The following is a 17,194-nucleotide window of genomic DNA, read 5'->3' as shown; positions in this document are numbered from 1 at the left end:
CTTCATGGGACTTAAAATCAAAGACAATGATGAAGATCCACGTGAAATGTACTTTGAGGCCAAGTAAAAATGAACAAAAATATAAACGGCTGATAATGACATAATTCTATTATTTGGCTTGTGTTTGTGAGTAGAAAGTGGGTATCTAGAAAGTGGTGACCTGGGACTTGGCGTTGGTCTAGCGGGGCGCAGTCTGAAGCCAGAGAAAACCAAGGTGTCATCCTGAGCTGCACAGGAACCCTGCTTCCCAGCGACATGTGGTGATGTGCCTTTCTAGAAAGTTCTGTGATTTCCCTAAGTCTCTGTTTTTTCCTCTGCAAAACAGGGGTGATTAGAGCCGTATGACATAACTTACTAGCGGCAGAGATGTACCCTGAGCTGAACCACTGTACCGGGAACAGCTCAGAGGGGCTTGGGAGAGGGGAGCTGAGCCGGGGTGAGGGAGATGTCTGCAGATAGCTCGCTCTGCTGCACTTGCGGAGCAGAGATGAACCATGGACTGTGATCTGCCCAGGAATTCAGTGCTCATGAGGATTGAGGGAAAGTGGACCCTAACCACCTACCTGTGCGACCTCATCCCTGCGCAAGCTCACTTATTCGCTTGGAGTCTGTGTCTTTGTAAAGATGTGTTCTCCTTCCCCAGAGGGGGCACCTACTGTCAAGATTCTGAGCAAGAAACTTCAGCTCTAGGAACCCTGGGACCAGAGATCACTGAATGGAGTTGGAGCACCCTTGGTGTGTAGGGACAACTTAGTTGACTGGCCCAACAACTCTCCCTGCCTTACTCCCAACCCCTCCCCATCCCCCAACTTTTGCAAACTTACCATGTCCCCTCCTGCAGCTATCCTGAGAAATGCTGGGCCAGGAACTGATCTCAGTTTCTTTTTGACTCAAAGAGAAACTGGGAAACAGAGAGTCAGATGAGTCGAGCAAAGGAGACCACAGATGTTCCCTGTTGCACACTGGGGATTTGCTGGGTTACGTTCAGCAGAACTGCTTCCCCTCCCCAGAGCTTCTGCGGCAGACAAACAGAACACAGGGAATGGCCTAGCGGCCCCTTCCCAATGTTACAACTTTGGAGCTCTTTTGCTGCCCAAACTTCATCCGGTGAGTTACGGTGGAGAGAGCTCTGGACAGGTGCCCACAAGTCCTAGACCCAAGTGTTCTGTCCTGTGTTGGTTGTAGGACTTGGCCAAGCCAGTTAAAACCTCTCAACTGCAGTCAGTGTCTCCACCCACAAAAGACAAGGCTAATGATGGCGCCTCTAACATTCCCCGGAGGCCTTAAACCATGAAATCTGAAATCCTGTAAACTTTTGGTCAGTCCTCAAAAGATTTTGAAATCCTTTAAAATGCTGTTCTTTGCCCCTCCTCACCACCAAATATACTCCACTTCTCAGTGTTTCATATGTGCAATCTAACCCCTTCCAGGAAATATTTCTTTGCCCACTCCTACCAGTAATCTACTCATCCCCAGCCAGGAGAACTGAAAGTAGAGATGGGCCATTTACAAACATTCAAATCAGCAGAAGAAACTGCCCAAGGAGGAGGAAAAAAAACCCAACCATCTAGATTTGGATGTTCACAGAAGCACTTTCACGTGGTCCCAAAGTGAAATATTTTTTAAATTACTTAATGAAACCCACCTTGATTTTATCTCCGTTGATTCGCTCTTGCTCAGCAAGGAGAATACAGCACGGAATCAGATGAAGACCTTAGGGTCAAGTTCGCACTACATAGACAGGGGTACAGATACCCAAACCATGTGTTAAGCTGGCCATACAAACAAAATACTTGGGGCTCAGACAAAACAGGAATTCATTTTGGCTGGAAGAAACTGGGAGATACTCCCTGAGAAGGTGGCATTTGAGTTGGGTCTTTTCTGCAAGTGAAGGAGATGAGGGGAAAGGGTGGGTGGGAGAGAGAGCCGGGAAGAGGGTGCTCCCAGCTCTGAGGGCTGGCACCGGAGACTGTCGCATTCAGCGTGCCCAATGTGGCTCACTAAAGGGACGACTTGTCAGACTTCACAAGCTGTCCTGGGACATGTGTTCGCTCACACTGGCCACATCCAGCCCCAACGGCAGCCACATAGAGTTGCAGCCCCTGTGGAGACCTCATGATTCCACAGCCCCCTATCCCAGAGGGTCTCAGAATCCCTTAGCAGCCCACCGGGCACTGAGTGGATAGACCTCCATCTCCGCCTATACCTTTAGGCCATCAAACCAGTAAGATTGCCTCCAATCCCAAACAATATTCGAGAGCACGTTCCTGCAGCAACGACTGATACGCACTTACAGAAATAAGCATCTATATTAAGCACAGTGTTATTAGCCATAGACAGCATGGTTATTAAGTATAATTAATCATATGGTGGGCGTGGTGCCTATAGTTAATAAAACTGTACTGCATACTTAACCGCGGCTAAGAGAGTAGATCTTAAAAGTTCTCATCACAAGAAAAAAATTCTGTAACTATGTGTGGTGATGGGTGTTAACTAGACTTATTGAGGTGATCATTTCACAAAACATAGAAATATTGAATCATTCCGCTGTATACCTGAAGCTGTATGTTAGACGTCCCTTGTGCCTCAATTTCAAAGCAGCAGCAGCAGCAGCAACGTCCACTAGGGGCCAGCATGAGCTTACCCAGATTAGTCTTGCTCCGATCGCCCGTTCTTTCCCTGATGGAATGACTGTGTTGGCAGATGAAGGGGACTGCTCACACACCAGATCTGTACTTCTCCAGGCTTTCGGACACATCTCCTGTGGACAAGGGCAGAAATATAGGCTGGATGTCAGAACAATTGAGTCCTGGGTTGAAGTTGGTAGTTGGTTAAACGATTGTACCAGAAGGGACAGAAATGGATCAAGGAGATTCCTAGGGAAAGAGAGCCCTCACCTAAGTTTCTTTCATCTGTTTGATACAGCTTTCTGTTGCTGTTGTCATGGACTGATTTGGATTAGGGTACTGAAGGCCTGCTTACTTAATTTGTGCGTGTTACAGCCCAGAGGAACTACGCTGGGATCCAAAATGGTCTTAGGAAGTAACAAAGACAAAATTCAAAAGAGATAAGCATAAGGCTCTGCACTTCGGACCCCCAAATGAACCACGCAAATATAAATTGAGGGGTAAAGAAGTACACCTTAGATGGAAACAATCCCACAGGTGGGTTTGCAGGCAGTAAGCTTAATGAGTTTGGACGAAATCAGCCCTGGAAGAGCTGCTGTCCTTCTCCACCCGAAACCCTGTGTCTGTTTCTACCCCACCACTAACAAGTCCTTTAGTCTCCAGGTCTCCAGAATAATCAAATTGGACTAAATCTCCAGGTCCCTGACAGCGGTAAATTGGAAGACTCAGCCCTTTACCGTCTCTGGACGTGGGGTCAGCCTTCAGTCCACTATCTTCACAAATGCCTTTCTGAGCTGCAGAGCCTGGAAAGCTGGAAGGGACAGAGCCCCCCTTGTCACCAGGTGTGGAGCCCAGCAGAGGTCTGGCCACTTGGAAGCCTTTGGACAACACGTGGAAGGTGAATTGAAGAAGAGGCTGTACTTCTGTCACTTCTGTTCCATCTGGAAACAGGGTGCAGAGGCTTTTGGGTTTTCTGCAGCAGCCACAGCAGAGATCCCAGCATCCGAGAGCTAGCTCAGTGGGGCTCAAAGGCAGGGCCCTGAACATCCATTTCTTGAACTATAGCAGACCAGGTTCCATCCCAGTGCCCCAGAATTCGTAGCTTCTTTCTATCGTGGCTGTTTCTCCGATCATAGCTGTGTCTGAGTAGTCCTTGACTGGCGATTTTCTGATCATGGAAGGGGCAACATCTCCCATAGTGGCCTGATACGGGGAGGCTTCGCTGAAAACTCAAGCTAGAATCTGTTTATCTCTCCCAACTGCTCTGTAGGCATCTAAATACTATGCAATAAATTCCTTCCTACTTAATCCAGCTAGAGTGGATTCTGTTCTCCAAAACTGAATGCTGATCGATATGACAATATACTTTTGTTTTTTAAGGCCTGGAAGAGCACACACCAAATTGTTAGATGGTGGTGACCTCTGTAACCACCGAGGGACTGGGAAGGGGGCATCTGAAAGTAGACTTGAACATTTTCCTATATACCATGACTTTATTTATTTATTTATAGATTTTATTTATTTATTTGACAGAGAGACAGCCAGCGAGAGACAGAACACAGCAGGGGGAGTGGGAGAGGAAGAAGTAGGCTTCCAGCAGAGGAGCCTGATGTGGGGCTAGATCCCAGGACTCCAGGATCACACCCTGAGCCAAAGGCAGACGCTTAGACTGAGCCACTCAGGTGCCCCAACCGTGACTTTTTTTATTTTTTTAAGATTTTATTTATTTATTTGACAGAGACAGAGACAGCCAGTGAGAGAGGGAACACAAGCAGGGGGAGTGGGAGAGGAAGAAGCAGGCTCACAGCAGAGAAGCCTGATGGGGGGCTCGATCCCATAACGCCGGGATCACGCCCTGAGCCGAAGGCAGACGCCCAACCGCTGTGCCACCCAGGCGTCCCCCAACCGTGACTTTTTAAAAATAAAAACAGTATAATCCCTCTTGAGGCTATGCTTAAAAAATTTAAAAAGGTGGGGGCGCCTGGGTGCCTCAATTGGTTAAGCATTCAGCTCAGGTCATGATCCTGGGGCCCTGGCTCAGGTTATGATCTGGGGGCCCTGGGATCAAGCCCCACATCAGGGCTACCTGCTCAGCAGGGAGCCTGCTTCTCCCTCTCCTTCTGCCCCTGCTTGTGTGCTCTCTCTCTCTCTTACTCCTTCTCTCTCAAATAAAATAAATTTTTAAAAATTTAAAAAAATTTTTTAATTAAATAAGGTGGACAACTTGTATGTTGAAAGCACAATTTGTAGTGTAATCAAAATGCAGCTTTTTAATCTTTTCATAATCCATTTAAAATTTATTCCATGGGGCAATCTTTCCCTGCTCCCAGCACTCTCCCAGCAGTAGCCGCATCCATTGGGAGCTTCTTAGAAATGCTGGATCTCAGGCCCCACCTGCACGTACTGGTGATTCACGCGTACACTAAGGGTTGAGACAACTCAGGATTTTTCTGCTTCTCTTGATAATCGATAGTCCTATAATGACTTTAGGTCACAAGCATAGTTCTAATTTATACATTAGAATGCCCGGTCCTCCATGTTAGTCAGACCCCAATCTTAATTCAAAGATAAATCTTTGTCCTCCTGCTTACCCAGCTGAGGTCCTGATTGGGGGAAGGAGTTTGACTGGTCTCCCTCCCTCCTCCCCCTCCCCGTTTCCCATCCTCTCCCCCTACCTTTCACATTAGGATGTTTCCCTTGGGTCTATGCTAGAGTCACAGCTCACCCACCTTCTCAGGTGTGAGTCAGGCCCAGTTCCCTGTCTCCCAACTGAAGATATTTTAGACCTCCCTGGGTGACTCCATGGGCATCTTCCTCCTCAGGCTTGGGGGAGACCTGGGGAGCCTATGAGGAAGAATTGTGATGGGAACTCACATCATGGCAAAGGAATCCCTTTACACATCCTCTCTCTTCCCCTTTTAATCTCCTCGATGTGACTGCAGCATCCAGAAGTCAGGGAACAGATCCTCCACCGTTTCCTCTGTAAATTGTGCATGTGCTATCTGGTTTCAGAATTTCACGTCTGTTGTATCATGAAATATCACTTTAGACATCCCGTCACGAGTGCAATTGCTTGATTGTAAAAAATAAAAATAAAATCCTGCCTTCCTGCCTTATTCTCCCCAGACACACCCCCCTTGAGGAACTGTAATCAGTTGTGGGTCCCACATTTTAAAACAGATATAGAGGGGCGCCTGGGTGGCGCAGTCGTTAAGCGTCTGCCTTCGGCTCAGGGCGTGATCCCGGTGTTCTGGGATCGAGCCCCGCATCGGGCTCCTCCGCTGGAAGCCTGCTTCTTCCTCTCACACTCCCCCTGCTGTGTTCCCTCTCTCACTGGCTGTCTCTCTGTCAAATAAATAAATAAAATCTTAAAAAATAAATAAAATCTTAAAAAATAAATAAATAAATAAATAAATAAATAAATAATAAAACAGATATAGAGCAGCTGGACGTGTGCTCAGAAAAGCCAGGATGGAGAAGGAACTCCAAGAATTAGGGATGGTTGAAATCAGGAATTAGATTTGTTCTGTGCAGTGAATAGAAGTTATAACAAAACCATTTCAAATTACATTTGAAACCAAGTCTGGACTCCTGAGCCAGGGTTCTAAACCTCTATACTCTTCTACCTCTAGGTGCAAAGCTATTTAGCTTGGCTATTACAGCGTAACATGGTACATTAGGAGCATATTTCTTTTAAGAGAGGGGGAGAATGGTCACCTCCCACATCACTGCAATAGGATTGTCTCCTTTGAACTGAAAAAGACAAAAGTATATTACGCCTGTTCTTTCGCCTTAGATGTTAGCTGGATCAGGGACATACAATTATATGAGACCTTTTATTATGAGGAGGATGTCAAACATTGAAAGCAATGATTTTTCAGGTGTAGTGACTGGGGAATGAGCTAAACCAATATGGGCTAATGTTGGAATATATGTTGGAAATAAGCCTCTACTTGGCAGAAAGTCTGCACTTAATATGTAAGTACGGTCAGGAGTGCATTTCCCTTAGTTAACTACGGACCAGCTAGCAAGTAATTCAGAAGGTGGGTGGGGCAGCATTACAAAGAGGGGCATTGACTCCAGAGGGACCTTACTGCTAGGCCCCCACATGACACTAGGTTAGTAATGGTTCAGGATCCAATGGGAACACTGACCAGTGGATAACGAGTTAAGAGGTTCTCTGGGTCTAATTAAGAAATAAATACATGATGGTGTGCTCTCTTGACTAGGGTAGGAAGGACAAGCTCTCTCATACTTATCTAGTGGAAGTTCAAATTGTTACAATCTCTTTAGGGGATAATTTGACAACATCTATTAAAATACAATATAAAATCCAGCAATTCTACTTCTAGGAGTTTATCCCACAGATATATTCAAAGACATGCGTAAAGATATAGGGGTGGGGTGCCTGGGTGGCTCAGTCGGTTAAGCCTCCGACTCTTCATGATCTCAGGGTCATTGGATCAAGCTGTATAGGGCTCTGCACTCACTGGGGAGTCTGCTTGAGGATTCTCTCTTCCTCTCCCTCTGTGCTTCCCCTCATGTTCTCTCTCTCAAATCAATCAATCAATCTTTAAAAAAAAATAAAGATATAGGGATAAGGATATTCATTGGAGCATAATGTAAAACAGTAAAAGTTTAGAATCTATCTAATACTCTGTCAACAGGGACTGGCAGATGTCATCTCTCCAGGAAATGATTTGTGAACCCCTACTTTGGGCTTAGTGTCCCTCCTCTGTGCTTCTAAGCATCTTAGCATCCTCTATCTTAAAGCATCTAGTAATGAAAGAATCTATTTACTTGTCTGTCTCTCCCTGTAAGGTTACTCTTATTTCCCTCGTTCTGCAAATGAGGACACTTGGGTTCAGAAGACCTGAAGAGGTCTATGCCAAGGCACAGAGGTGGGGAAGGGGCTGGCATGCTGGGGAGAGAGCAAGTGGTCAGTGTGACTGCAGTGTAGGGTGAATGGGCTCCATAGGCCAGGACTTTAACAGGAGGATTTGATTCAGTCTCTTAGGGTAAAAGTCATCAGTGGAGAGCCCAAAGAGTTCCCTCTTTCCACAGAGTAAGACGAGATAAGCAACGAGACCCAGGGAGGCTGAGATCCAAATGGAACAACCTGCCAGGATCCTCTCTGCTCTTTGATAGCAGACCTTTGGGTTCCTTGTCTGGAATCCGGTTTAGGGTCTGAGACCTGAGTCTGAGGCATGGAACTGATCAGAGAACCAGAGAGAAGCAACTTCCTCCCCAGGCTTCTCCAGCATTTTGGTGCCATCCTTGCTGCTTCGGAATGAGCTCTAAGCTCTTCTTGGGCAGCCTGGGCTAGTTAGCCTTCTGTTTCCCTAAATGCATGTTGGAACTTCAACTGGAAGCAGGATGAGGTCATTCTTTCCCCCCAGAAGAGCATGGCCAATAAGTTGCCTGTCTGATATTTCCTGCCATTTTCGTAGGGTCGGCCTTCCTGAAGATCATTAACAGGTGTTGTAGGGGATGATCTATGAGAGCTGGGGGCTTAAAACAGTGTTCTAGAGGGCTTATGAGTCAATCCCTGCTGCCCCTGGCAAGACACACACACACACACACACACACACACACACACACACACACACACAAAGAAGTTGCATCATGAATGATTTCCATTCTCACGCTTACGTCTTGTTCTTCCCCATCTCCCACATCTCTGGTGCAAAAGGCAGGTGGGTGGCAGGACAGGAGGGAGGGTATTGTGGCTGCCAACAGGATGCGAGAGAAGGACATACTGCTGCACCAGCTCTCTTGTGAGGGGCTATTTCACTTTTTTTCTCTCTTGAAAAATGATCAACTGGTTTCCTTGTTTTGGGGGGTTTTGACTTGAGATCCTTTGATTACTAAGCTTTTTGGCACTAAAACTGGTTACTTCCTATCTAATTCAGAGATGGCAGAAAAGGGGAAACAAAATCAGGAGGAAGGATGCTTGCCCCTGGAGTAGCGTGGGGTTAGCCAGGGAAGTCATACTCTAGGAGAGTTCTGAGAAGAGAGATGAGCTTGCATTAGAAAGCTGGAAATCAGAGCCACAGAGATTCTTATAAATCAGAACCCAGGACTGGATCATAGGGGCCTGGACATGCCTTCTCAGGAATAAGCAAGTGTCCGTGGAGATCAGTTTGATTGATTCTTCTTTTCTGATTTTAAATTGGCATCTCTTCCAATAAGGCTTGATGCCTTCAGTAAAGAAAGTTTCCAAACACCCATCCCAAGTATGCAACAGGTTGAAGGACTTCCTAACAAGACTTTCAGGTTCTGATCCCCTTTTCCTTCTCCATGTTCATCTCTTGTCACCTTGGCCCTAAATTCACCCCCCCCACACACACACACACAGAAACAGACATAACTCCCCAACCACTCTCAATTATTTGCAGCTCTACAAACACACTAGGATCTTTCAAGCCTCCATGTGTTTGTTTCCACAGCCTACACACCATACTCTCAACCTTTTTCATGTCTCCACTTGAATTCTTACTCTTCTTTCAAGATTCTGCTTCCTTCTCTGAATTCCCCTAGTGTTTCAGAGAGCACTGATCACATTGCATTGTAATTTATACGTGTACCTGCCTGCCTCTCTTCCCCTATAATTTCAGTGATTTTGTAATAACATAGTGACGAAGCATTCTAAGAAGAATACAATGAAGGATGTTGATGTCATTCTGGTTGAGCACTCAAAAAGAAAGGGGAAATTGGTTTGTGACAAGTTCAAGTAGAAGTGAAAGATGGGAGAGTAGAGCTGTTATCAGTTCTTAGCCTTAATAGTGCTGCTTGCTTGATGAAAGGTATGGACCCAATGACCTCCTGGGAACAAGTCACACCAGCCCTGCAGAGAACGAATGGCTCTAGCAGGCAGATGGGGGACTCATGAAAATGGGGCTTGGAGTGAACATACCCCTGAAATTATATCCCTGAGATCACAATTGACACAGTGTCTTGCTTTTTTCCTTCAAGTAACAGTAAAGTCACCATGCAGCATGGGATATGGATCAGGCCATGTGCATCTAGGTGTGTTAGGGTTGAAGTGACTCTTAGGGAAGTAAAAAAAAAAAATGCTAAAAACCAGAACTCTGCAATTTTAAGGATTTGTTTTAAAACCTTCTTCAAAGAAATTTCTGAATGCAAATAATACCACCAGTTTAAGTTATGGCTGAAGTGAGCCTGGCCATGGCCCATCTGTCTGTCCAGCTGCACTGGGACAGGAGGAGCGAGAGGGCTCATTATCTCAACGACCTTAAACACCCACCTGTTGCCTGTGCTGGAATGTGTACTGGGTGGGCATCTATGAAAAGCTAAGGGTGACTAAATACACTTGCAAACAGAAACCTCAAAACCTCCAAGTAGAAAGTAACAGAGGGGGAGTCCTGTGAGGGGAGGAAGCGATCAGAGGAAGGGCCTCGGGCTTACAGACTGCTTAAGTGTGCTGTGACGCTGTGACACTGAGATCGTCAGCCACCACACTTTATGGCCCTTCTTTAACACCGCCACCAAACAAAGGCACGGGAGCAGAGATGGCTTCGGGAGGTCTCTGCTGGTGGGAAGCAGGGGAGACTGGAGACCGAGGAGCCTGGAGAGGGGACAGCAGCGCCCCCGCCCCCTCAGCTCTCCACAACAGTGGTCTCCTGGGGTCCCGGGCTCACAGCGAAGCGGGAAGTGGGGGTCTCGAGCGTTTCCCTGTGCTCTGGGAAGGCCTGTGGCTCCTTGAATTCCAGGACCACCCGGCTCAGAAGGCCCTTGAGCAGCTGCATTTCTTGAAGCAGAAGGTCCACGTCGGGTTTCAGAGCTCCAGCGGATTGTTCCAAGGGCGTCGGCGGGGTGCAGGCCGGTGGCCCGGCAGTGGGAGCTCTGCTCGCGGGGAACTGCAGCCCCAATGAGGTGGTGTTCGGGACGGAGGTGACCGACGGGGCTGATCTGGACACCGGAGGCTTTCTGAAGGACAGCGGCTGGTTACCCGGCGCCAACGCTGCGGCCTGTGGGATTGGGGCGCTGGTGGACGCCAAGTCCAGCGGAGAACCTGCGAACACAACACACAGCGGTCTCACAGCCTGCGGGGGAGTGGGGGAAGCGGGCCATAAGGGCCGGAGGGGAATAAGTAGGGCCGGGATGGAGTGAAGGGGAGAGGGAGGAGTGAAGAGGCGGGGATGGGGTGGAAAGGAGGGAGGAAGGGGGATGGGTGAGGAGCGCAGAGGAGAAGGGGTGGACAGGAGCGAGGGATAGGAGGTAGGGGAGGGATGGAAAGGAGAGGGAGAGGGGAAGGGGAAGGGTGAGAGGTCGGAGGGGAGGAGGTGGAGAGAAGGGAAGGAGGGGAGGAGTGACAAGAGCGGAGGGGATAGGGTGGGGAGGAGGAAGAGTTGGAAGGGGTGAAGAGGGCGGAGGAGGTGGGGTAGAGAGGAGAGAAGGGAGGGGGAAGAGTGAGGAGGGCGGAGATGGTGAAGTAGGAGGGCCGGATGGCGAGAGGGAGACTCCGGGGGCAGAGGCGGAGGCGGGGCTGCCCACCGGAGATGGGCAGTGGGATGGGTGGGGGGAAACGTCCCGGGAGGGTGCGGTCACTAACCACGCCCGGCGAGCTGCAGCCAAGGGCTGCGTTTCCGGACGCTCCGCGTGGCGGTAGCGGCCTCGCACCAGTACGATTCAAGCTCCTCGACCTCGGGCTCGGGGACCGTGTACTCGGCGCCCCAGTCGAAGCGGCGCACGGGACGACTGTACTTGTAGAAGGCGAACTGCAGCGGCGTGTCGCGCTTCTGCGGGTGCAGGCGGGTCTCGCAGCGCACCGCCACCCCGCCGCGGGCCTCCGCCCGGCCGGTCACCCTCAACACCGGCGCCGGGAACAGCTCTGCGGAGAGGGGTTCCGGGCTGAGGGTGCACGGTGGGCCGGCACAGGGGTCCCAGGGGACCAGGTCCCGCGTGTCCACGGCCCCGCGACCCCTCTGTCCTTCGGGTTTCCCTTGAGGGCTCCTCGCGGACCAGGGGACCGAGAAGGGGTGGGAGGAGACGTGTGTGCGCGCAAAGGGAGAGAGGAAAGCCTTCTGAAGTGTGGGGCGGGAGGCCGAGGCCTCGAAGGACAAGGAAAGCTGGCAGGGGGGAGGGGGGACCGGGCCAGACACTTCCTGTCACATCCCAACTGACACCCAGTTTGGATCCCCGGGCTAGAGGGGGTGGCTGCGTCCCCTTCGCGGGGTGCTCGGATCCGTTCCCTCGCCCCACTCGCACAGCGACCCCTGCCACTGCCGCGCCTTCTGGCTGGGGCTTGGAAAGAGCTACCCCCATATGAAGTTCCCACCCGGAGCAAGGAGCTGGAGGTGTGCGGGAGGGAAGGGACACTCGTCCCCACGCAGGCTGAGCATCAGGGTCGCTTCGCTGCGGTGGAGAGGCGAAAGCTTAAGTGGACTAGGGGAGAAATCCGCGGCGCGGCAGCTACTTGAACCCTGCCCCGCTTGGTTCCTGTCCCAGAATTTCCCAGCGCTCGTTTGCCTCCCTCCCGGGCCCCAGGTGTCCCCCCACCTTGCACGGTCACGGCCACCTTGGAGGAGAACATGGGCGCGCTCTCCACCGGGATGCGCATGGTGCCGGAACACTGGTAGCGGCCGCTGTCGCTGGCGCGCGCCTGCGGCACCGTGTAGTTGGCGCTGGAGTGGAAGTAGCGCACCGCCTTGCCGTCGTGGTAGTAGTGAAGCTTGTAGACCACCTTGTCGTACCAGCCGCGGCAGCGCATGACCAGCGGCTCGCCCTCGAACACCGCCGCGTAGGGCACTTGCAGGATCAGCCAGTCTATGACAGTCACCACAGACCCGCCTGACTCCAAGAGAAGTCGAGCCCTGGGGGTCTCCTACTCTTCTCCGCCTCCCTGCTCCCCCTCCCTGCACAGTGGCTCTCCTCCTCCCCCGCTTAATACGCGGCAGGCAGGCGCCCCAGGAGCCTCAGAGCTGGATGCATTGGGAGGCCAGGGGAGAGGAAAGCCAATGGCCTCTCTTTTGTTAGGGATTAGGAAAGCCAAGATGTCTGGTTCTAGGTTCCAGCCTCATCAAAGAGTAATGGCCATCAGAATCAAGTTTACACTCCTCAGGATGCCCTAGGGGCCTTCTTCACCTGGCCCCTGTTTACCTTTCCAGCACCATCTCAGTATTCTCCCCTGCTCACTGTCCCCACCTCCCGCTCTTAATTCAGGCTAAGTCCAGCCACTCCAACAGACATGTTGGGAGCACTGGCCCTGCTCTGAGCCCAGGGACTTTGTACCTCCCAAGAAGAGCCCCCCACCCCAACGTGTTTAGGTGAGACCCACTTGTCCTGTAGGTCTAGCCTTAGACCTTTTCTGCTCCAGAAAACTTCCCCAACCCCGCAGGACAGCCTTAGGTACCGGCCACAGCACCCCGGATTTCCCGGTCACCATTGCTATCATAGACAACGCTTATATAACCCTAATATGTTCTGGATGCTATTTGAGAAGTTTTACTTTGAGAAAGAATTCTGCAAGTAACTCACAATCCACAGACTACTCTATTCTGCAATCGGTAACCATCCTTTCATGGCCAGTATCTTACTGAACTATCAATTTCCAAACAACAAACCGTGGAGTATAGACATGAAGTGTATGTAGATGCTAAGTGATGATCTTTGAATTCTGAATACAAACTGTGGCCCATCAGGCTAAGATGACGTAATACTCCCTACCAAGTAGCCCCTCCTGTACTCTAAAGAATGAATTATTGCTATTTTCTTATCCTGCTTTGAAACCCTTTAAGTAACTCTGGGAAGTCAGTTTCTGAATTGACCCCTACGTACACATGTGTATGTCTGCAATAAATTTTTAAGTGCTTTGTTCCACTGCTGCTCTCTTTTTTCCTTAACGTGTCATAATTCATGTTTCATCTTCACAACAACCAAAGAGACAGATACAATTATTGTCCCTATTTTACTGCTGGGAAGCACAGAGAAGCATCGTGCTGTTCATTCAGGAGTAATTCTCATAGCCGCACGCAGCCTGCAGAGGGACCCTCGCGCCCCCCCCCCCCCCCCCCCCGTGCCCATGCTCAAACACTCACCATTGGAAACAGAGAGGTGGATGGGGTCACTGACGGGTGCTCCCCGTGTCTGGCATCGATACACCCCTGGTGTCTGCACCTCGATGCTCTTCTTGTGAGAGGGCAGAAGGAGGTGGCCCAAGTACCAGAGAGTGCTGATGGGCCGGAGCTCCAGGAGCGGAGGGTGGTACCCATCACAGTGCAAGGTTACCCGCTCCCCCTTGAAGATTGTGGTCCAGGGCGGGTGTAGAGACAGTGTGGGCTTCTCCAGGGTAGCTGGGGGCGTGTGTGAGAGGGGGCAATGTGGGAAAGAGAATCAAGGTAAGGTGCCCAAAATGTGGTCTGAGGGTGGCAAATCTGAGACAACTCCAGTTTGCAGAACCCAGCCCACATGACTAAACCATCCCTGCGGCAGGACACACCACACTGGATACAAGCTAGCAGTACCCGTTTCGAAGTGCTTAGAGACAAACTGAGTCACAGGGATTGAGCAGATGTGGGAAGAGACACCGTCTCACAACAGCCAGGAAGTGGGGAGTGCCCAAGCAGGTCACTCGGGGGGGTTGGTGTGGAAGTTGTGGAAAACTGGGCTGAGGGATGTGGTAGACTCACCAGCTTGCCTGCCGCTTGGAACTGCAAAACGAGAATGGAAGAAGAATGTCGGGAATGAGAGGAAAGGAAGCGACCTCTTCACCAGAGGAAAAACTCCACGGGTCTCAAGACCTGTTTTTCTTCTGCTTTTAGTGTCCCTGGCTCTGAGAAAGGCCCCTTCTCTTTATCCTCGAAAAATAGATAGTGAACTGCTGTTTGGAATCGAGGAATATCCCCTAACACACACACACACGCACACACACACACACACACACACACACACACACACACACACACGCCCTGGCTCTCCCTCTCCCCCACAGCCAGTCCTTACGCCATGGCCTGAGGACTCACCCAGGAGCAGAAGGGCTGTCAGCGCCCACATGACGGTCCACCTGCAGTGGCCGTAGGACAATGTCTGCAATAAATTTTTAAGTACTTTGTTCAACTGCTGCTCTCTTTGTTCTTTAACAACATGTTGTGATTCATGTTTCATCCTCACAACAACCAAAGAGACAGATACAATTATTGTCTCTATTTTACTGCTGGGAAGGCTGACCAATGCTGACCACTGAGCCCTGGGGGACATAGCTGCTTTTCCCACCCATTCCTAATTCCTGAAAATGGGGGACTGGAGACCACAGGACACGGGCTGGATAAGTGTCAGCCCTCAGGTGTCCCAGGCACCAGGCATCATCCCACCTACCACCCCTGAAGCCACCTCACATCTCAGGCCAGCCCCAACCCCTGTCGAGAAGGCGTGTGGAGCAGAGACTATGCCCTCTGCAGCCCAAGAAAGCCACATAGAACCCCAGATGGTGGCAGGTGACCCTGTCCCCTTCAGGGTCCCATTGACATCCCCCTCCTATCCCACCTCCTCCCTACCTTCCAGTTGGCCCTGTAAGCCTCAATTGAGGAAAATACCTCCCCATGTCTTCAAGGTCTATCTGGGGCCTTTATTCTGCCCACTCCCTGATGGAGTAAGGCCTTGGGAGGTTGGCACTGGGCTCCCTGCACCCAGAGTTCAGAACCCCCCGCAGATGAGTGGACAGAAAGGTATGACTCGCCAACCACCTTCTGTGTCACTGTCTTCCAAAGTTCTAGTTAAGAAGGGAAATGCAATGTGTTTCCCCTTTTCTCCGTTCCTGAAAACTTAAACCCTCAGAAATGAGAAAGTTTTTTCTACCCACCCCAGTGATCTCACCCTATGGCATCTCCACTCACTTGTGCCTTCCTTCCCTCTAACCATCCCTGCAAGCCTCCCCCAGCCATGCCCCAGTGCCAGGACTCCTTACCTGGGGCAGAGAAGTCACTGCCTCAGCCCCTCAGAGACTTCTCAGACCTGACCTCCCAGCTCTACTTCTTGTGCTTTGAGAGCCATGTGATCATACCCTAAGCAATGGGGAACCTGAATTCTCATGTAAATACTTAATGAATTTTCCAACCTGATTGTATGTCTCCTCGGACCGTCTCCTGTCCTCACCCGTGGTCTTATAGTACTGGGCACCTCCTTCCTCTGGAACTTTGGCAGGGAGGAAAAGGACTATCAGACACTGTCAACTCTCTTAAACACAGTCTCCCCCCTCTTGCTTGCTGGTGGCCAAAGCTCCACTCAGAGAAATCCCTCATAGTTTCTCTTAATATGCCAGTTTTTGTTAAAAGTGCAAATGCCTCTTGGGGAAATGTGATTGGTCATTTAAGGTATGCTGGCCATTTCAGGTCCCGTTTGAGAGAAGGTTTTGATAAAAGACAGATAGTCATATGTGTCTGAAAAGTAGGGAGGTACTTGATAAGGGGCTCAGGAGGGAAGGAAGGAGAGAGGAACTAGATAGTAGGAACAGAGATTTATAAACTGCCTGCTTTGGGGTTGCCTGGGCTAGGCAATGCTGCCAGGTTCCCCACACCCTGCCTGACTCCTCCTCTAGGGCCTGTGTGGGCCCCTCACATCATCCACGGCCTCTCCACATCATGCCCCAGGAGACTGACTTCTGCACCAGGCCACCACCTCTATGGTAAGAACGCGATGCCCCTGTCAGCGGTCTCTTGCTCTGCACAAGCAGTCTCTATTTTGGCTTCTTATGACTCAGAACACAGATCTCAGCCTCTTCACCAGATTCCACAAGAAACCTGATTACACCAAATATTCATGAGGCGTATGGTCTTCCTGAAAATCTCTAGGCTCGTCCAGACGGTTCCTACACTGCTCAGAATCTGGCTTGAAAAATCTCCCACCCAACATATCTTTATTCTGGGCTTTCTTCTGGGCTGCATTTTCCCCAAGTTGGATCTTTTTCTCCATCCAAGGCTTTTCCCTGCAGAATTTCTAATTCTTCACCCCTTTGCCATGCAGAGAAATGTAGCAATTATCACTTGTTATCTGAGTAATTCTTGGAGGCCTATCATGACATAATTTGTGGACAAGCTAAGAATTCAGATGACTAAAATGTTTTCAGTGAGGGTGACCTTGCTGTTGCTGCTGCTGCCCTGGTGGCCCCAGCTCACTCCAGTGAGTGCTGGAGCCGGGAGTACCCGAGCCCACGGCAGACACCATATTCCTGTGGTTAATCCCGACAAGGGGCCTTTGAGGAAGGATTATTAGTAACCGAGGTGATAGAGCTGGGATTCGAGTAGACGTCCATCTCTGTCCATCTCACTCCAAAATGTGCTCTCTGTCCCTCCTGCTCACGGCAGGTCGTCATCCCAGACTTGTCAGGTGCCCTTTCTTGTTCTATTATTTATTTTTTTACCTCTGTCCACACTGCCCTTCTCGTCTGCTCCATAGGAGCTCCCACTGCATGGCTTACCAAATGTGCCTGTATACACGCATATGTTTATCCCGGAGAAACATCTCGTGGTATGGATTTACATAAATGGTATTGTGTTCTAGGTATTGTTTTCTCTTTTAAAACAAAAGCCAGAGTTAAGAGGAATTGACCC

General features: G+C 50.1%; 1 protein-coding gene across 1 annotated transcript; it reads right to left on the bottom strand.

Annotated features, from left to right (window-relative positions):
• Window positions 1-10,172: 10,172 nt before the first annotated feature.
• FCRLB (Fc receptor like B) lies at window positions 10,173-14,642 on the bottom strand. Its single transcript, XM_045784832.2, has 6 exons — window positions 14,612-14,642; window positions 14,279-14,299; window positions 13,688-13,942; window positions 12,150-12,416; window positions 11,203-11,481; window positions 10,173-10,662 (listed from the first exon to the last, which is right to left on the bottom strand). The coding sequence occupies exons 1-6, from the start codon at window positions 14,640-14,642 to the stop codon at window positions 10,247-10,249; spliced, it is 1,269 nt and encodes a 422-aa protein (XP_045640788.1). The 3' UTR covers window positions 10,173-10,246.
• Between the last annotated feature and the right edge of the window lie 2,552 nt (window positions 14,643-17,194).

This window comes from Ursus americanus, chromosome 2 (genome assembly GCF_024610735.1).
Source record: "Ursus americanus isolate L20-20 chromosome 2, mUrsAme1.1.p, whole genome shotgun sequence".
Lineage (NCBI taxonomy): Eukaryota > Metazoa > Chordata > Mammalia > Carnivora > Ursidae > Ursus > Ursus americanus.
This window is presented reverse-complemented; position numbering and strand designations above follow the sequence as displayed.

What these genes read in the sequence shown, in the direction of transcription:
- FCRLB (XM_045784832.2), bottom strand. Translation starts at nt 14,642, where the DNA reads ATGTGGGCGCTGACAGCCCTTCTGCTCCTGG. An exon ending in TCCAAGCGGCAGGCAAGCTG is followed by an intron (nt 13,943 to 14,278) that starts GTGAGTCTACCA and finishes ACACGCCCCCAG; the next exon opens with CTACCCTGGAGAAGCCCACA. An exon ending in CCACCTCTCTGTTTCCAATG is followed by an intron (nt 12,417 to 13,687) that starts GTGAGTGTTTGA and finishes TGACTGTCATAG; the next exon opens with ACTGGCTGATCCTGCAAGTG.